The 21,746-nt window shown below is 36.9% G+C and overlaps 1 protein-coding gene and 1 long non-coding RNA gene across 4 annotated transcripts in view; one reads left to right on the top strand and one right to left on the bottom strand.

The window, feature by feature from the left end:
- Window positions 1–5,686: 5,686 nt before the first annotated feature.
- Window positions 5,687–15,774, bottom strand: REXO2 (RNA exonuclease 2). Of its 3 annotated transcripts, none has more exons than XR_002781614.1 (8): window positions 15,494–15,720; window positions 14,426–14,509; window positions 11,506–11,583; window positions 10,811–10,922; window positions 9,420–9,528; window positions 7,994–8,047; window positions 6,699–6,797; window positions 5,979–6,116 (listed from the first exon to the last, which is right to left on the bottom strand). XR_002781614.1 is itself a non-coding variant. In XM_011365368.2 (7 exons), exons 1-7 carry the CDS (start codon window positions 15,638–15,640, stop codon window positions 5,987–5,989), a joined length of 714 nt encoding a protein of 237 aa, XP_011363670.1. In that variant the 5' UTR covers window positions 15,641–15,774; the 3' UTR covers window positions 5,687–5,986. The 3 variants fall into 3 exon arrangements, 1 of the variants encoding a protein (XP_011363670.1); XR_002781615.1 differs by having other exon boundaries at window positions 5,986–6,116; window positions 6,677–6,797; XM_011365368.2 differs by lacking the exon at window positions 6,699–6,797 and having other exon boundaries at window positions 5,687–6,116; window positions 15,494–15,774.
- Window positions 15,775–15,787: 13 nt separating this feature from the next.
- The window catches only part of LOC111743263, a 17,812-nt gene continuing 11,853 nt past the window's right edge, over window positions 15,788–21,746 (top strand). The window contains exon 1 of the long non-coding RNA XR_002781616.1: window positions 15,788–15,903. This is a non-coding gene — a long non-coding RNA (uncharacterized LOC111743263). The remainder of the gene's footprint in view (window positions 15,904–21,746) is intronic.

Genomic DNA, 21,746 nt, shown 5'->3' on the forward strand with positions numbered 1-21,746 from the left:
CTTTGCTACCTCAAGGCAATAGTACTCTGTGCCTCCTACAGCCTCCTTCTCATCTTTCTGGACTAAACTAACATGTTACCTAATCAAGGCAACCTGCAGTAACCATCCTATTTAAAGTAGCCCTTCCTCCTCCCCAGTCCCCGTCACTGTTTGCCTTTGCCATAGCACCCTTTTATTTAACAACACAATTACTTTTTTACTTATGGACTATCTGTCTTGTTCAATGGAACATAAACTTTATGAGGGCAGAAATATGTCAAAGTCCTGGATGAATCTCCGATTTTTAAAACAATATTCAGCACAAATAAGAATCTTTAATAAATATGTACTGAAATAAGTGAAAGAATGAATTCTTAATCATAAAATTGTTATTTCTCCCTATCAACTATCTAATTTAATTCTCCAGAGACATGGATGTGTGCTATCACATTTAAGTAGTTTATTAAGTATATTTGTTCACAGGAGAAATTCCCAAAGGATGAGCCATTCTCCCATATAATTTTAGAACTGTTTTTTATCAGTGGTCTATGACACTCCATTCCCAAGGGTCTTCCAGTAACTCAGTGTTTAAAAGTTATTTGTATGCTTTTCTCAAAAACCAGTATTAACCATAGAAGCACTTTTCTATATTCTTTGAACTTAAACTAGATTTAGGTTTTAATTCAAATAAAATTACTTTAAAATTTTTCATGCTCTATCTGAAACTCTAAAATAAATTTAAAACTCATACCTGTCCCCTCTCCCCATGCATTCTCAGAAAGGCAATATTTTAAACATCAATGACTCTATAGCTAAAGGTCGCATAAAACCAATTTGAGTGTCAAAACTGGAAAAACAAAGTTTCTAATAACTGAGGAATTAGCAGCATTCCTAGAATCACTTAGAAAGACCGTACAGGTCAATAGTGGTAGGAAACACGTGGACAAACTGTCTTCCTTTGATGCTCCAACCATTAACACAGCACACGATTTCATCTCAACCACAAGGCTTTGTCGGTATCTTCCAGATATTTTCATTTAATAGTTTGCAAAAAAAAAAAAGAAAGAAAAGAATAATCTAGGTAATATAGAATGCAACTTCTTTCTCTCTCTTCTACTCCTCCAGAAACATTTTCAGCAGAAGTCCCAGGCATAAATACACCAGTGATTCCCAAACTCCAATCTAGGAACTGATATAAGCCCAGGATGAAATTGGTGTTTTTTTTAATCTAGAAGTGCAATGCAAAAGATAAGGACACGATTGGATTTTTCATAAAGCTAAATGTATTAAATGTAAAGTGCCTGTCCTTTATTCTGAAATTATGTCCTTTGTATGTTTTAAAATATTGTATGAAATGGTGATGATAGGAAATGGTATTTTTAACATCCTTATTTTGCAAAATAGAAGTTGGCAATTTCTATAGAGTATCCAAATGTAAACGTTTTACTATTTTTAAAATGTTTTACTATGTTTAAAACAAATATGATAACCTGAGGAAGGAAAAAAGTCTTCTAGTAAGACTTGGCTCTAAAGCATATAATGCCAATCCCCACATTTTTGGAAGCTTATATTTAACATAAATAGTTCAAACAAGAGCAATCTTTGCTCCTATTCCCCTGGGAGGGCTAGGTCTTTTCTCCATAGTATCTCTAACATCTGTCCTACTTTTTAGTTCTTCTGAAATTGCTTTCTGCTGGTTGTTAAATATAAACGTAAAATGATTGGGCTATCGTGTCAAACTATCTCACGAAAGATTTTAAAGATAGACGATAGAATAACAGAGTATTTTAGAATCCCTAGAATAGTAAAGATGAGAGTGTGTATAAGAAAAATAAATTAATGATCTGAACAGAGTACAACCAAGATGAGTAAAAGTATAAAACTGTATAGTCTCCAATTCAACAATGAATTCTATTGCTCAATATCAACTGTGAGCTGGTGAGATAGAATGCAAAATGGAAGGTTTTTTTCACAGAAACAACATAGAACTAGATTCAAAGGCAGCCTACATGAGCCTATTAACCTAGATTATCCAGGAAGTACACCTAACTCAGAATTCAGAAACCTCTCTCCCCAACTCACATGGCTGAATTTCGAAGTAAGGAGGTTGGATGTGCCTAAAGAATATTAATTTGTTAAATCTCCTTTGTCTGTAAGCAAAACCAGCAATTCCTTATGCCACTTTGCTGCTGACATAACAGAAAGCACTGCCCTAAATTGTCCATTCCTCTTCTCAAGGGCACAAGCGAGGATCCCAGAGTTCACAGCTCCAAGCTGAGTTTCATTACACACAGAGTCTTAAGACAAGATCATTCTTAAAATGGGTTGCAGCAAACTGTGTATCTTTTTGTGGTAAAATACATAAAAAAAATACCGTTTTTGCCATTTCAAGCATAGAGTTCAGTGGCGTTAAGTATTTTCACACTGTCGTACAACCCAAATTATGCAACTTTCCCTGGGTCCCCAAGGATTCTGCAGGCTGTTCATGGTATGTTTTCATTTGCACAAGAATATATTTTTGCTCCACACTCCCCAACCTTCCCATTTTCTTGGGCTATTCCTGATGAGAGACTCTTGTTTTCTTTATCACTGAAGACCAGTGGTATTATAACCCAGGTAAAAACTAAACTGATTAAATTACCCTGAAGACCAAGTTGTTATTCAACTTGACAAATAAATTATGAAAGCAACTGTTACATCTGCCTGCATTCTAGTGGAATCAAGATATCTAATCCTTTCTTTTTAGCAGCCTCTTTAACATATGTAAACTTTATTGATATCTCTGACATATAGAAATATATTTAAGGTATACAACTGAATGATTTTATATAAATGTACACATCGTGAAAAATCACCATCAAGCTAAATAATTTATCACCTCTACATAGTTACTCTTTTGTGTGCTGAGATTTAAAATTGATCCTCTTAGAAAATTTCAAGCCTCCCTCTATGCAACAGAAAATACTCAGCTAAGGAGGAACTCTTCATTTGCACTTCCAGCACCGCTATGGTTTTATCAGGATCCACATGAGGTGGGTCTCACAGGGTAAAAAGAAAAAGATCCACATAAGATTAAGAACTTTGCTCAAATAATTAAAACCTATTTTCACAATAGAAATACAGCATGTAGCAACAGATAGCATAATAGCTTTTACCTCATCTATGTAGACATAATAGCTTTTGCCCTCATCAATCTGCCACAGTCTGATGGTTTATCTTAACATCAACCCATTTTCTACTGTCCTTGCTGCCTATTAATTTTTCAAGATCTTAGGGCACTGGAGTGTACTTAGGACTTTCAGGTACCGTCACAAGGCAATCAATGTGTCAAACTTTATTTAACAACAAAATTGAACTTGAACATTATGACTAGCTAGCTAGTCTTTACATTTTTAAGGCTTACATATATATAATAACCCTAGTTCTACCAAAGGAAACCATAAATTTCCCTATGAATTTGTCAGCTGGTTTATTAATAAGAGGATATATTGTCAGGTGAATGAGAAGACCTATACAGGTGTCTCAGGTTCCATTCTTAATACCTGTGGCTACACCGCTGAAAAAAAGGTGGTTTTTCTTGTCCACGTATTCAATACAACGGCTAGATTATCATGAGCACTCAAAGAATTTGACTGGAGACTGTCATCACAGCATTGATTCATTCACCTCATGAGTTAATACGGGGGAAATATATCTGGATGATCCTAAGAATATAGCTTGCTGGATAATTACAGCACAGACAGAAGAACCACCAAAGGAAAAGCCCCCGGGAGCACTGGAATGGCAAGCTCTGCTAAACAAACATACTGATCATTTTGAAGGCTGGAGTTATATTTAAATCAATTTGCATTGCAGTTCATTTCACAGAAATTACTTCATAGCTTCAGGAATCCCCTGTGAATCAGTTACCAGTGCTACAAATATATATCTCTTATTTATAAGCAGAATAATAAATAATGAACTAATCACTGAGCTATCATGTCTTCATACAGACTTGCATCAGACCAGATTTGCTTATCTCACAGGCTGCCAATTATTTTACTAAAAATTAACACACGCTCCATTAGGGAGTAAAAGAGAATTGTGTACATAATGAAGATACAGAACAAAAAATTAAATGAGTAAGCTGGCCATTTGCTTGACAGATTTAAAATGAACCCAGGAGTTAAAATCCTTAAGAAAACTAAATGGTGGGGCTCAGTTAACCTGATGAATAAACAGCCAGCTGTGTGGCAGAAATTCTTTGGCATTAATAGTAGTATCTGCTGCCTATGAACCTTTCACAAGCCCAGTGTTTTCATATCTATTCTTAGAATTTATAACATTCCTGAGAGCCAAGTAAGGACAAAGACTATCTTGCCAAATTTAGTGAGAAGCACTACACCAATCAAGGTCACGCTGTTAGTAAAGTTTATAGCAGTCCTCAGCATCGTACAGTTAGTCACAGGCATTAAATGAACACGGATTTAAGATAATGCCAGCCACCATAACTAATCATTCATAACACCTTTCCCCAGAGATCCTGGGCGGAGTTGATCCATTATCATTAAGTACTCACTATCACTACCAAGCAGAGCTCAGAACTATGTGAGTGGTATTTAGCTGACTTCTAACAATTCTTTGAGTTAGGTACCATCATTCTCGTTTTATAGGTAAGGAAACTGCGGCTTAGAAAAGTGAACTTGGAAAACCACTTAGTATGTCATGGGGTTCAGATATGAACCCAAAATCTGACTCAAGAGCCCTGTTCTTTACTACGCAATCTTGTCTTCCAAAACACTGATTGTTGGTACAAGATCTAAGACCCATGCCATTCTAAACAGTAGAAAGAACACCAGTAAGAAAAGTCAGCAGACCTGTTTTCATCGACTCACACTTACTATACTTGTGAACTTGAGCCTTAATTTACACATTTGAAAAAGTTACACTAAAGTCTCTCTCCACTCACAAAGCTGTGTAAGTAAAACAACTTAGTAAATGAAATTACGAGATAATTCTGATCTACGGTCTAGTGATTTCTATATCTGTAACTCTCACACATTAGGATCACACTGCTATGTTCACATAATGGCCATGATCGAGTTGGGGATGTAATTTGAGACCACCACAGATGTCTTTCAGTCTCAAGGAGACAAGTCACCTGTGGGCCCTTCCCAATTCTAATTTCTTAATGAGGCATTTGCAGAATGAGATATGTTCTACAGACAAATGATTTTAATGTACCCTCGGGCTAAGGACTCACCTTAGTACTGTGCTCTAACATACACAAACTTAGGAGTTAAGCTATTCCAACTGAAACCCTTTCTCAAATACTTACGGACCATTAAACCTAGGGCAGCCACCTCTCTACATTCTATAAACTTAGCACAGTGATGGCCTTGTATGTCACATCTATGCAATAAATCTTAGGTATGACCTATAGAATTCTTGTCTGATGGCTTGCTTGACTTTCTTGAATGTAGTGAAGAGTAGTTATTTCCAAACTGTTAATTCAATAACAATCAGCCGAAATTTACTCCTTGAATCTCTAGTTATTCTATTCATGATTTGTAAAGCAAAACAGAGCAAGTTCACTTCCTATTTAACATAAACTTAATCCATTCCTTGTGGCATTATGAAAATATAAATATTAGCCACACCAGTTAAAAAAGAAAAAGCCATCATTTTGCAATGAACAAACTACTAAAGAATAGATGGTACAAAAAGGTTTGCATTTCAATAGAACTAGCTTTATTTTTTTTAAACAACAAAAAAAAAGGTCTAAAAGCAAATGCAGATATGTACCAAGGGATGGACATGACCTGGTACTTTACAAAGAAGCTGCTGTGTCATAAATGAAAACAGAATGTTAGGAGAAAAATAATATTTCAGGTGCTGTCTGCTTGAATAATCTGGAGATGCAAATTAACTGAAAAAAGGTGCTCTGCCAAGCAATCAGCGTAAACAACAAAAAAACCACCAGAAGTCGCTTCCAGAGAACTATGTAGTGGCAGCACGAGAACTGGCATCAACTCACAGTCTTCTCATTTTCCCCATTTTCTATAATTTTCCTCTTCTTTTCATCTGTTTTTTTCTTGAAGATGTTATTTCGGTAAAACTGAAGTTCTTTGATGCTTTCACTAATGTCATCAAGTGCCCTACAAGCAAACATACTATACTGAATTGAAATGCCCCAGAACAGGAGATGATAATCATTTTACAAAGCATAACTTTTTAAAATAACTTAAGAACAGGTACTACTGTAAATGCCACTCTCTGACACCAAGAACTGGAACATTTCAGTAGAGCAAATTTAAGTGCTTTGTTATTTTTTAAAAAGTTTGATTTAAAAAATGTGTAAGATATAACAGAGTAAAATTTCCCAAAACTTCCATAAGATGGTGAGGTGTTCCACAGAAAAAAAAGAATTCCAGGGTCAAATAAGTTTAGGGAAAACTAGATTAAAATTTCTTTTTTGAAACTTTATAAAGCATTTAATGTACTGATGTGTATGGAGAATTTCCAAGAGATGGTTGTACTATATACACGGTATTTATAAAACTTAATCAACCACATCTGTGGAAAACTTATTAACGGCTCATGGAACACAGCCTGGGAAACACTGTGCAATACTTAATGACATCCCAAAATACAATGACATACTCGAATGTAACTCATGATTCAGGCATCATAATAAACATCAATTATCAGACAGTACCTAACCATAAAAGAGGATCTACCTCCTCTCTCGTGATGATTTGTGCTATAATCAGTGGCAGCCTGCCTCCATCTAACAGCCTTTCTTCTCCTCCAACATGCTGTTTCTCATCTGTTGTAGTCTGAGAAATCAGGTAACCAAGATTATTAGAACAATGTGCAAGTAAATCAATAAGCTCTGAATGATGGGCCAAGGGCCTCTTCTGGGAATAAACTGCACAAACTTTAGTGTAAGAGTTTTACAACAGTTATTTCTGTGGTTAAGGCAACAATTTTGCTTTCTTCCCAGGTCTTGGATACATAGAGAGCTGAAACTGTCAAAACAAACAAACAAACAAAAAAAACCTGTGGCTAAATCAAGGTGCACCACATCCTGTTCACAATACTGAAATCTAAAAAAGATCTGAAAACCCAAAGTACTTTTGTTAACCCATTGTTTGGCAAAACCTGACTAATCTTGACATGAAGCTATTTATAGTCATCGGTAATGCCATTTGGTTTGAATATCCATATGGTTCACTGGAGAAATATCAATGTATTTGATTACAGGGTGCCTCCTCAGAACTTATTAGGGGTCTTATATAATGATAAACACTACAGATGCACTGTTATCTTTCTAAAACCCAGAAAATTCTGAAATCCAAAACACACCAAATCCCAACTGTTTCAGATAAGATATTCTAGCCATGTATTACTGTGCTGTCGTCCGTGTATGTCCAATTAAAAAAAAAAAAAAAATGCCAGTCTTTAGAGCAGGGACTTGGTCTTTCTGTGTTTGCCTAGAACTAGCCTGGCACACAATTAGCGCTCAGTAAAGAGACCAACGTTCCTCCTGAAAGATGACAAAATCAAAAAGTAAAAGAGAACACTAAATACATAAGATCTTTAAATTCCTTATGTACTTGTACTGAAAGTTGCAAACATAAAAGAAACAATCTGAAAAATGAAAAAGTGTCAAAGTTAGGCTAACTGTATATACAAATAATCACAATGTAGTCTAATTATAAAGGGCTACAAGTCCATATTCTTGCTGGGAAGAAAATAAATACTGCTTGGTACTAGAAAAATTAGCCAGTTTCATATACCTACAAACTAAGTTATCTAAAAGTTTTAAAACTGCAATAGACATAAGACCCTACATATCTCAGAATGGAATGCTAGAATCTTGACCAGAATTTCTGATAATCTTAACAAAAGAAAGTTACCTTTATACTAGTTCTCCTTTGTTTTCCCCCAAGGGGAAAAAGGAGATATTATTTCAAGCAGTTGAGAATTTGGCACGTCAGACTGCCAAGCATTTGGAAGGACCCAACCTTACCTGTGAGAAGCAGCCTTCTTTGGTGCAAATTCATATTCTTCTGGATACCAGCGTCTACACACAGCAAAAAATGGAACTCTCAAAGGAAAATGTCTCAAATACACTGAATAATTACCTCCTTCATGTAATTTATGAACACTAAAAAAGGGATTCAGGTTGTGACTATCAAGTTGCCCCATTGCCTGGGCCTCTATCTTCCACCCTCTCCTCTCTTCATTCTTATATTCTCTTTAGGCAAGCTCACCAATGAACCAAGGTTCCTAAATCTGTTAAGCCCAGCCTAGCCGTCTCCTGAGTTTGTCATGGATAGCCAACTAGTTGCCTGTTGGAGACATGTCCACCTGAAAATCCATCAGACACTTCTAATTCAATTACATAAAACCATTCTCATCATCCTCAACACCTCCCTTCCTCCATCTAGCAAATCTACTTTTATTTTCCCCTTTATCTTCAAACAGTTCCATCATCTACCTAACTGCCCAAACTAGAAACACTAGAATCTCTTTATACCTCCCTTTTCCTCACTCAATTCAAGTATTCACTGCCAGCCAACTTTCTCAAATACCTTATCTCCATACCCTTCTCTACCACCCAACTGCCATTTCTCTAGCTCATTCTTCTCTCCCGGATGATGCAAAAGTCTTCTTTCTTATCTCCCTCTTTTCTTGTCATTTTCTAATCAGAATGATCTAATCATATCACTCGCTCCTCTACTTAAACTTCTCAAAGAGACTCCATCCCGATCAAGATAAACTTCAACGTCCTTAGCATGGCATACAAGCCCTTCATAACTGGGCCTCATCTTCCACTTTTTCCAACCTCATGCTTTGCACTCCAGCATTAATAAACTATTTGTAATTCCCTGAACATGTTCTGCTCTTCTCTTCCTCCTCTTTCATACCTTTATACCTCTGCCCGTTCTCTGGAATGCTCTTTCACTTAAATACCTGGAAAACTTGCATTCTTCTTTAAATCTCAACTTAAAAGCTAGTTTCTATGTAAAGTTTTCCCATTCCCCTCACTCCAGCTCACTCCTTTGTGCCCTCAAGATGCTATATGAATATTTCCATTAGAGTCATTACACAGTATATTTGTAGGGTTTTAACACGTGTCAACCCCCTAAATTCTAAGCTACTTAAGGGCTTTTCATCTATATGTTCCCAGCACATAGGCCAATACATGGCATAGAATGGGTACTCAATAAATTTTCGAGATTAATGAAATTTATATGAGAAATTTTTGACACTGTTTCCCCCAGTTCTCACCAGTCCAGAATGAATGATGATCCCATCCAAGCGAGTACGGGATGAGAAAGTTATATACCCACTTGGCACCCTCAGTTTTACAGCTGTAGTCAATTTCCACAAATTCTCAATTAAAACATGCTAAATGAGAAAATTTAATGGTTCCTAAATATAGCCCTTACCTGCACAGTTCTTTAACAGTGCTCACATCAATTATTCTATAATGAAGATGTTTCATGAACTGGGGCATGTATTTGTCAAGAAACTTCTTATCTGCATGAACTGAATTTCCTAGAAAGACACGAAGTATACTGCATCTGTGTATTTCTAGTAATATACAACAAGATATAAAATTCATAAACTGTATTGAAATGGAGATGATTTTTTTATAGTTCAAACAAGTCCTAAAAGTATCTCAGGTTTGAGTGCCTCTGATTAGATTATGAGTATAATTTCTGAGGATTTAGTCACTCTAGCTCATAATAAATTTGTAAATGGTCTATGGACAAAAGGATAAATCAATCATTCCACATACCTAAAATGATACACAAATCTATTTGTTATTTTTTTTGTATCATACCAGATGTGCAAATTGTCTCCCAGTGTCACAAAATCCACACCACTAACACTAATAATGTAACTGAATCACATAAGTTAATAAACCTTTATTTACATTCCAATTTTAACAAATTATATTCATATTCATATTTCTATACAGTTTATATTAAAAATACTAAATTTTAAATGAGAACTTTAATATAGACACCAGCTACAAGGCTAGGAGGAAAATTTATACAATATATGCTCTAGTACTTAAAGTCAAAACTCTTTTTATAAAGAGTTACGACATCTATTTACATATACAAATACAAATACACCTCCATAGAAAATCAACTTTCCTATGACATGGCAGTGCTTTCAAAATTCTGGTAGAACTGGCCTGGTTTCTTTAAAAAGTCATTGTCACAAGGAAACAAAAATACAGGTGGACATTTTAGATTGAGACTAAAGAGACGTAATAACCAAATAAAACAATGCATGAGCCTTGATGGAGTCATGGTTCAAAAACAATTAGACATTTTGGGTGTGGACTAGATATCAGCTGATGTTACTGAATTATTTTTAATTATCGTAAATGTGATGATATTGTGGTTACATAAGAAAATGTCCTTATTCTTGGAAATGTTTGATGAAGTACTTAGGAAAAAAGTTATCACAATGCCTATAATTTACTTTGCAATGTCCAACAAAAAATAGGTAAAACAAACATGGCACAATGTTAATTTAACAATTACTAAACCCAACTTTTCTGTACATTTGAAAATTCTCCATAATAAAAATAAGGGGAAAAACTTTATAGTTAGTCTGAGTACCCAGATCTCATGTCAGCTGTCAGGGCATTTTCCCAATATTTATGCACAAATTATACAAGGATACTTGAATACAAAAGATGTATAATCCATCAGGGTAAGTGGAAGACACGATGGTCTTGGCTGATCTTTCTGGAACTGCAGTCTCTTGAACCACTACAATGGAAGACTATCTACAAGGCATATGTAGGATTGGATTTTACCTGCAAGTGGACAGAGCCCCGGAGGAGTCTGCTGTCGTACAAAGGACAGAAATTCATACTCTGCCTGCTGCAAGGTCATTGTACTCTCCTTCACTGCTTTGGTTAGACCAGACTGCAAGAGAGAATCCCCAAACCCCACCAGAAACACATGAAGTCAGTTTTCAAAGGCATCCAGAAACAAAACTTTACTTCTAAAACGGCCAAATACAACCATGAATGAACCATTTACAGAGGCCAAGTTCAAACTGAAACTGCCATCTTTGCACGGATTTTTTCTTAAACAATCCAAGTCAAAGAAGCTATGTGCCTGATTGTTAATAGCATCTCCAGTCAAAAAAGATGGTGCTCACAGTCCAAGCATATAATCTCTGGAAAGAAACAACTATTAGCAGGAGAGCAGCATTCCCCCTTCTCTGAAAGTTGATGTCTAACCTTATCCAAAAGACTGACTTGAGCAATACTTGACAATCCACAATGCGTTCGTGACAGACTGGATGTAGGAGAGCAAAAGGGAGGACATTCAGGAGATGATCTCAAGAGGTCCCAGAGATGAAAAGTAAACAAGCAAGCAGTTTCCCAGGCTTGCCAAGCAATCTTCCTCTAACCCTTTCTTAAAATACCATCCAACAATGGTATAGGATTCAGATGTTGTTACTGATCCCCAAAGCAGCAATCCTGTCATTTGGTAATGTTACCTTCCCATGATGCTCCTTACACCAATCTGACATGCTGTCCAGCAACTCATCTGGCTGTTTTATAATCAGGTTAGGACCCTGGGGACGAGAAAAGCCATTAGTCATCCAGAATCAACAGGGACAACCTTGATTTCTAAGGTAAAGTTTAAGCTTCTTTAAGGATTAAATATAAATACACACACACACACACACACACACACACACACGTACACCGGAGAAAGTAAGAGATGAGGGTACTTTGTTAACTCTAAAAGCGGTCTTCATTCTAACACTGTTTACGGCAAAAAAGAATAAATGAACACACACGTATATACATATATACATACATACACACACACACACACAAACACCTAAAAACTGAAATGCTTACTAAAAGAGGAAATAGATATCTATCAAAGGTTAACAAACCATAGCCCACATGTGGCTTTTACTTTTTCAGTCAGCAAGCTAACAATGCTTTTTACATTTTAAAAGGTTGTAAAATAAACACACATGTAACAGAGAGGTAGGTAGCACACTAAACCTAAAATATTTAATATTTGGTCTTTTTTAGAAAAAGCTTGCCAACTTCTGAGTTCATTTTGAAAAGTGTCCATACTGCCAAGTGAAAAAAAAAAAAATTGCTCAACAATAGATACACATACATGATTTCACTTGTACTTGTTTAAAAAAATACAAACATTTACTTATATATGCATACAAAATACCAAGAAAATACACAAACTTGGGAGAGTAGAATGGGGCAGAACAGGGCAAAGAAAACAATGGCTTACTATACATATATTTTGAATAAAGTTATACTGTTTAACAATATTTTTATATTAGGGAATTAAAAAGGTGACATCTGGGGGAAAAAAAAAAATAGCCCTCGAATTCTCAGCTCCATTTAATAGAACATTCAACTGTCTCTTAGATAGAGTCCCAGAAGTAAGAGAAGCCGGACTTGTGGCATTAGAGCAAGTCACCTTGGGCTTAATTTCTCCTCCTGTACAATGGAGATAACAAACTGCCCCCGTCCCTCAAAGGGATAAAAAACATTAGAGACATGAAAGTTCTTTGAACTCTCTACAAGTACTATAAATCCAAGGTATCATTACTACTAAGGTGGTAAAACAGTTTGCAATCACTGAGAGGAATAGCTAGAATTTGACTAAAATGTGCCTGACATCCTACAACAAGGAGTTTTAACTAAACAAGAAAACTGGTAATGGCAATCTCCATGAAGCAAAAAAATTGCTCTGATAACATATTTTTTAAAAACCCAAAACCTCACATTGTCAAAAACAATTCTAACACACTAAAGTGGAAAAAGCAAACTACTATCAATCGAAGGCTGCATAACTTACTCTAGATCCCAGTTTGGCACATTAAGCTATCCACAAAAAATTTTCAAAGTAGGATGTTTGTTCTTCTACTATCATAAGACATTTTCCCTCAGACTCATATACAAGAATAAAACTTATCTTCCACTGACACTTAAGTGCCAACAGCCCCTCAGCATTTTTTTTAACATCCTTATCCTCATCTGAGTCCATTTACAAATGTGGCACTCATCTGCAGTTGGTGAACACAGACCCAAATTTCTTCCAGGGTACATATCAATTAACTGGTCCATTAAACTGTCAGTATTTCACATTATATCAATAGTCTAAGGGAGAAATTCTTCTTTAGTCAAGAGTAATTAGAGCTGGTAAAATAAAGACACTTCTCTTCACTATTCATCCTAGTAAATTCCAAGTGACAAAAAAACAAACAAACAAACAAACAAAAAACCCTAAAACTCAGGGCTTTATTTATATAGTTGTTTAAAAAGCTAGTTGTTATGATGAGAAATACAAAGTCTCATGATTCTCCTCCAGCTGATATATCAGGAGGTAGTCCAAGATGTGAGCCTAGTACGCAATTAGTAGCAATTCATCTACAAATGCCTTCTCCTCTCTTTTATCTACCCAAGAAAATAAGTGTAGTCTTAACTACGGATTTATAAAATTTATCCAGTGCCAGTAAAATATCAATCCTACCCTCTGGGGACTTATTTTAAGAAGATTATCTTTCCCACAAACATCCATACTGTGTTCCTATTCCACAGTTTACTGCCTCTGAATATTGCTGACAATGAGTTATTCAAGGCCAGGGATTTTACCCTCTACCAATCAGATGCTGTCACACACTTATTAAATGTTTCGTGAGTGGCCAAAAGGCAACAGGTGTGTTTTATTTGTTTTACTTAATGTTTCAGTTAAAGGCAGCACATTAAAACTTTAATCATGCCCAATATGTCAACAAGAGAACGTTTTAGGATTCTGCATCAGCAGAATTTCTAACATCTTGATACAGATCTAGAAGAATCACACATCATAGTTGAAAAAGCAAAAACTAAATATATAGAGTCAAATTAAAGTTACAGTTATGATATAAAAGTGTCAACTCCAGCATGAGTCACCAATCCTGATGGGACTATAGATTATTGTCTTATTGACTAAGAGCACTTTACTCAGAATGTCTGGGTTAAATTCCTGGTTCCCCTAATAACTAGTCAGGTGGCCTTAGGCAAATTACCCAACATCTCTGTGCCAAAATGCCCTCCTCTATAAAATGAGTATAATAGTTCCTACCTTATAGTCATTGTGAGGATTAAGATTAAATACATGTAAAGTACTTAAGGGCTATGCCTGGCACACAGTAAATGATAGCATTTGTTTCTATAATTTTTGGCATGGCTTATTGAAAAATAACTAGGCTGTGAACTGGATTAGTTTGGTTCTAGTACCAATCCCACCATGACTTAGCACATTACTTTGTACCTTCATCTATATGGAACCTCGGTTTTCTTATTTTTTAAATAAAGAGATGGGGAAAACGATCTTTATATTTCTCATATACACTAAACAGTATGGTTATATTACAGGGCACCACCTACTTCAGCCAAAATGTTGAGATCAGAATCAGTTATTAGACAAGCCATCTCAATAATCTGGTCCTTCTCAATGTCCAATCCTGTCATCTGCAATAAAAAAGAAATATATAACACACACAAAACCACCTTTCTGGCCTGTTTTAACAAAGTTTATTTAACAGGAATTCTCTCAAGCATACTCAATTTATATCCCATAGCAGGACAGAAAAGCCCTCAAGGTACTAAACATTAGTCATTTATTCAATAAACACTTAGCAAAAACCTGCTATATGTCAAACAACCTGGTTCTACTCTAGGACAAATGCAAAGTAAGCAAAATTGAGTGCTGACAGCATTCAATTTCGGAAGCGTTAGATAACTAACATCATTACATCTCTGCAGAGTTTACAAAGGTTTCATATTAATTAATTAACCACTTGATCGTCATCACAATCAAATGTAGAAAGTACTGTTATTATCCCCATTTCATATATGAGAAAACTGAGGCTGGAGAAAGGACAGAGTCCTTGGCCTGAGTATGGAAAATCTAAAGGAAAGAGAACCGGGTTCTAGTTCCAACTCAGATGCTCACTAACAGTATGACCTTGAATGAGCTGAATCCTCTTTACGGGCCTCAGTTTTCTAGTTTATGGAAAGAGAGTTAAAGCTGAGTCATCTCCAGAGTCCCATCTAGCTCCAACAACCTAGGGTCCTGTAAGGCTGGGGAAGTGGAGTCTAGCAGAACCGCTGTCCTCACCCCTACACCTGTGACCCCAAGCCCCAGGGGTACCAGAGAGTTAGAGAGGTTCACATCTGGGGGAACTAGGAGGGCGGCGGGGGGAGGGGGGGGGCGGGAAACAGCCATATAGATGACGCCTCCCTTTTGAAAAGAAACCTCACAAAACAGCATAGTCCCAAACACCCGCAGGACTCCTGCCCCCTGACTTGCCCTGCGCCGCCCACACTCGGGCGGCACTCACTTGCCACACCTGGGACCCAGAAGCCCGTCGCTCTTTCCGGACAGGCTCAGCTACTCGGTCCACGCGCGAAACCTCACTCGCCTTCCCTCACCCCCACACCGACCTCACTCACCTCCAGGTCCACCCACACCATCCGCTGAGCCATGCTCTCCCCTGCCGCCATGGCTGCGCCACCTTCGCGGACACCCCGCGCCCCGAACTGCCCGCGACTCCCACCCACACCTCGCAACAGCCTGGAGCGCAGGGAGCCGCCTAGCATCACCCGGCACGAGCCGCCACTGCCCCAGCCTCTCTGCCGGCGCTGGCGCAGGCGCGATGGTCGCTAAACGTCGCAAACCCGCGGGGAGGTGCAGGAGCAAAAACCACAAGTCCCGGCACCCAGTGCGCCGACTCGCCCTTGAACATCTCAGTTTAACTGCCGAACAGGATGATGGGACTTAGAGTGTCGCCTGGTATTGCGACCGATTTCCCCACCCCCGCCACGTGTTTGGGGATGTTATTGGACGCGCATGTTTTTCAGAAGTAAGTTTGTTCGTTTCAAAGAGGTTATTTCCTGAGTTTAGATTACTTGCAGACTGCCTAGTTCTGCAAGAACTCTCTTACTTTGGTTGAAAAATACCTGGTTATCTATTTTTGTTTTGTTTTGTTTTTTTCTCCCCAAATGTATCTTTCTTTGCTTCCTTCGTCCCTCCTCTATTTATTTGCCTACCCTTCCACTCCACACACTGGTCATTTTTCTCATTTACGTGAGACAGCAGAGCAGCGTGCTTTTTTTAGGCCAGCAGGCCAGTTCCGCTTTCATCGAATCCTTCAGAGATTCTTAAATGAGACCATGTCTGAGAGATCACTTGGTACGCATTAGGTGCCGAAGTCCCTTTCCTTCATTGGCAGAGGGTTATTTCTTACGGAGGGATATTTGTGTTTCAGCTCAGCTGGTGCGTATTCGTGGTAATGACTTCCTACTCCACCCTTACAAGTTCTCAAAGTTAAATCTTGGCCTTATATAAGGAATCCAGGCAGCAAATTAAATCAAAATGAACTAAAAACAGCCTCCGCTCTGTTAGCTGCTTTGGTTTTGATCAAACTATCTTTATCATTTCCGCAAGTCATAATAGCCACCGACAGGACCTTTCAAGTCTCTTAAATCCTGGCTATTTAGTAGCAAATTTATGTGCAGAGTGCGACTTTGTCACAAACATTGATTTCAGCCTGGAATTATGTGCTCTATATCTTTTTCTGAAAGTCGTATTGCTACTAATTAGAGAGTTTGTGGTCTGTCGCATAGTAATTCATACCTAGTGAGCGGGTTTTGTGAGAGAGAAACTTGCCTAATCAGAGCTGTAAGAATAGTGCAGTGTACTTACTGGCTTTCACCTTCAACTCCTTTGTTGTACCCAACCCACCACCAGCCCAGGCGCAGAGAAACTCTTCTTTGAAGGGTCATCAAATCGTGCACAGGTATACATACAATGTAAAGACTTGCATTATGCAGAATGTGTCCATATTGTAACTGCATTGCCTGATGAGTCACACTGTTTCTGCTGTGCCTTTTTATTAATTTGTAGCCTTCTTTATAAGGAATAGTCTGCATTTCCTTTTTAGTTTTTTTCTTAGTTTTAAACTTCATTCATAGAAAGTAGATTCAGTTGAAGTATATAAACTTTTCAGTTGGGCTTTTTATCCTCCTCCTAAAGTATTCTTTAAATTTTCAAAGAACTTTTGTTTTCGAAGTTACCACTGGAACACTGATCAGTTGTATCGCAAATTACAACTTACAAAATGCTATTTACATTTAAGAATTTATATCCTGAAAATTTATTATAATTTTAAAATACTGAGTAGTTAAAATTATGTGTGGACATTTTTGAAATTTCAGTTTTCATAGTAATGTACTTTCATTATAAATATAAAGACATTTTAGGTGAATTGTGTTATAACGTAAGGAAATTTACAGTTTATTGGTTTTTCTGTGTAACATCATTAGATTAGTAATCTTAAATATTAATATCCCAAAGCAAAGCAATGTATGCACCAAATTAACAAATCCAAACCATGTAAATAATAGGGAGGATAGACACAAGAAAATGGGGTCCTTGAATCCGAAAGCAACCTTGTCCCATAGTGGACTCAATCATTTCTTTTTCTTTTCCTTTCTTAACAGAATATATCTCAAAGCTACACCACTCTGCCAAAAGACTGTTTTTTTCAATTCTGTTGTGAGCCTATAAAAACTACCTTTGTTTATTAACATCAGGGGTATAAAACCAAGAAATCTTGTTCCTTAAAATAGACTGAGAAATGTTGCTGTTTGATGTTGTTTCGGTGAGACTGGAACATCTCTCTTACTTAAAGAATCTGAGCAATGTAGGTCACTTTGACAGAAAAGCTGCCTCTATTTCCAACCAAGGGGCAGAGATTCAGATAAAAGGTTTTCAGACACAGCGTTCCACATTTATCTTAACTGTAGTTTCTAAGGAAACAGGACCCTGAGTCAGCTTGTCAACACTGCTGGTGGGCAGACTATGTTTCTAACAGGATCTAAGACAATGTTTCTAACAGGACAAGGTCATACAAACCCTCCTTTATTGAACAACCACTTCTTTATTTTTACATTTTTTTACTTTCATTTTTTTAATTGTGGTGAAATATACTTAACATAAAATGTCCCATTTTAACCATTTTTAAATGTGCAGTTCAATGGCATTAAATACAGCACATTGTTGCACATTCATCACCACTGTCCATCTCCAAAACTTTTTTATTTTCTCAGACTGAAACTTTGTATCCGCTAAACACTAATTCTCCATTTCCAGCCACCCACCTCCCAGCCCATGGCCACAACCGTTCTACTTTCTATCCCTATTAATTTGATAATACTAGGTACCTCGTAAATAGAATCATACAGTATTTGTCCTTATGCGTCTGGCTTATTTCACTTATAATGTCCACAAAATTCATCCTTGTTGTACCATGTGTCAGAATTTCCTTCTTTTCAAGGCTGAATAATATTCGTGTGTGTGTGTGTGTGTGTGTGTGTGTGTACACACCACATCTTGTCTATCCATTCATCCATTAATGGACACTTGGGTTGCTTCCACCCTTTGGCTATTGTGAATATTTACATGGGTTTTAATTTTTTTTTTTAATTGCTGCTTTCTTACCAGAACTTACACAGCCCTGCTTTGTTCCCCTCACCTCCTGAACAAAAATTACCGTGATAATCAATCCAGAGATATACTCACTCCCCCTAGTTCCTCTTTAGAATCATCTCAGATGCTATTTTTTAAAAAACGCTTCTCTGGTTCCGCTTAGGAGAGGCCCCTGGTTCCTCATGTTAATAGTTACAGAGTTCATAAACCTAACATTGTTACAGTCATGTAACAATGACTGTATTTTATATGCTTTATCACTATTTGATATGCTTTATTTGACATGCTTTATCAATATCCTATCAAACTAGACCTTAATTTCCAGAATATATTTATTTGTATACTTCTGTAGCACTAGCACAGAGCCATATAGTAACAGTAGCTGTACTCGTTAGTAATCACCAAAGTAATGAGACTATGTCACAACTGTAAAATATCCTACAGTTTATAAAGCAGTTTTTAAATAGGTAGTAGGCCCTTCATGAGACTTACTGGTTGATGAAAATAGCTCTTCTTTTCCTCTTTTGTGGAACATTGTTTTGAGAAATTTTAACATCAGGTTTACTGCCGATACCTGATAACTGCTATTACTTTATTCTAGTGGTCTGGAGAGATCTAAAGGATGATAAATATTTTGCCTTTACCATCTCTCACTGTAAAAAATACAAGGTAAAAATATGAGCCAAACATAATCTTCAAAATGCACCTTGTACGAAATGGATACCCTAAAGTTTTCATGAAATTTGAATTGCATTTTATCTCAACTCAGTTCAACAAACACTGAATACTAGTATATATTAAACACTGCTAGAATGCCAAAATAAAAATACATTTATTGAGCTGATATTTATTATATCAAATACTATATTAAGATATTTAAGATATTAATGGTTCATTTGGGTTTAGAGTTGTTTCTTTTGCAGATGAGGAAATAGCTTTAATTGTTTACTTGTAAAATGATTTGTATGGTGATTAAATAAAAACATAGAACATCTAATACTTTATATAGTAAATGCTCATTTATTTCTGTAAACAAATCAGGAGAGGCAAAATCTAATACAAAAGAGATTGAGCCAATGTTTTAACGAATTACAGAGTGCTATGAGAATATAGGCGAAAGGGATTTATTTTGACAAAAGAGATACAGGAGGATGGAAATTGGATTAGATCCTGAAATAAGGAAACTTTGACAATGGGATTATGGGGAAGAGTATCCCAGATAGAATCTGGGACCTAAACAGCTAGGATCATTAGCCTTTAAAATAAAAGAGAAACTTAATGGAGAGAACAAATTGTAGGAATAACAGGTAAGAGTTGATGATTTCGATTTTGGAAAGGTTGACGTTGTGCTTGAGAGGAACAACTACATAAAGATAACCGGTAGGCAGCTAGGAGGAGGGCAGAGATAGAGATGTTAATTTAGAGGTCATCCATGTAAAGGAGGGCCAAAGCTATGGAAGAGAAGATTGCAGTTTGTCTAAGAAATACAGCTATAGGCCCATTTTAACCCTAAGAATTTTATTTTTTGCAAACTTTTCATAATAAGCACCTAAAGAAGATTCTCAGCTTGATTTGTACATCTTGGCACATGTTAAACAAACTGGAAAAGCAAGCCTACCAGAAGTCTATTTCTTGGAAGAATAAGGAGTATCCTGGGAGAGAAAACTCAGCTAAAGGAAGAAGCCCCTAGACACAGTGCAATATAAAAGCTGACTGAGTCGGAGAAAAAGAGTAATTCTGACTCTTTTATCTATGTGATGATAGTACAGCAGCTATCATCACATAGATTTATCTGTACTGGATTCCTGTCTAAGTCCTATGGAGAACAGAGAAGCTGTAGGTATTTTAAAGGAGCTTTTTCAATAAATAAAAAAAAAAAAAAACACTTGTGATAATGGTCTCTCACAACCCTGTTTAAGTTCTCTGCAAGACAGTAGCAGGAATGGAGAGCAAAGAGGAATATTTCTTCGCACTCCTGGTATTTTCTTCCATGTGGAGGAAGTGCCACAGGCATAACAGTCCTGGCCTCTTGCAGCTGGCCTCTCTTATTTTGCCATAAAAAAAGTAGAGTAAAATTTCAAGATTTGAGACAAAAATTAAACATGGGCAACCCAACGCAAAAATCCTACAAATACTTAGGCAGGAGGCTTTACAGAGGGCTGAGGTCCTGTGTTATTTAGGTGGAGGGCACTAGAGAGTTAAGCCTACATTCTGTCAGTGTGACTTTATTTGCACTCACACCCTGTTGAGATTGAACCACCTCCTTGTGCTACCAATTGACCTCGGGATCTCTAGGGGTCTTGATAACAAGCTTGAATCAATTAGTAGTCATTGTCATTGCAGCCAAATTTAGACAATTCTATAATTACGAATAATGTAAACGCCACTGGAAATTATGACATCAAGCTAGAGCAATCTCAGTAATTATTAGACAAAAGAATATGGGCAGGAATATTCAGTGCGGCCCATGTATAATGAAAAATACAGTAGGCTTCGGAGACAAACTAGCTGAATTCAAACCCTACCTCAATTACTTTATATTTCTTGAAACAAGTCAACTCTAATATCTCTGAGACTCATTTCCCTCCTCTTTAAAACATTGATAATACTACTTCATTCAAAGAATTATTGTAGAAGTTCGAGATAATATACACAAAGGCAGCACGATACTTGAAACATGGTAGGTGTTTAATAAATAGTATAAATAAATCATTGTTATTATTTCACAGGTCCACTCCACTCCCCATTTATAAACACTGATCATTTTCGATCATGTAGGCAGCATTTGAGAAAACAGATAGTGGCCAGAGACTGATCATTACCTATCAAATATACTTCTCTCTGCATTAATAATATATTTCCAGGTTTTAGCAGGGGACTTAGCCATCATTGTGGCTGGATGTGGACAGGTGACTAAGCTCTGACGAATGATATTATGGGATTTCCAAAAGATTTCATCAAAGGAATTGATTTAATGGGGAGGGGTTCTTTTACTCCTCCTGATATCTGAAATTTTGGTGTGGTGGCCAGAGCCCCAGCATCTGTCTGGAACATGATGTAATCTTGAGCATAGAATGGGGGCTGAGGACAGTGAAACACAGAAAGATAGAAGCATTCCTGGTCTCTCCATGCGTGATGACTTAAGGGAACTTCCATAGTAGCTAACAACTTGATTTAAGTGAGGAAAATTTCTACTTTGGTAAGACACTATTTTTG

The sequence above is a fragment of the Pteropus vampyrus genome, unplaced genomic scaffold, assembly GCF_000151845.1.
Source record: "Pteropus vampyrus isolate Shadow unplaced genomic scaffold, Pvam_2.0 Scaffold110, whole genome shotgun sequence".
NCBI classification, from domain to species: domain Eukaryota; kingdom Metazoa; phylum Chordata; class Mammalia; order Chiroptera; family Pteropodidae; genus Pteropus; species Pteropus vampyrus.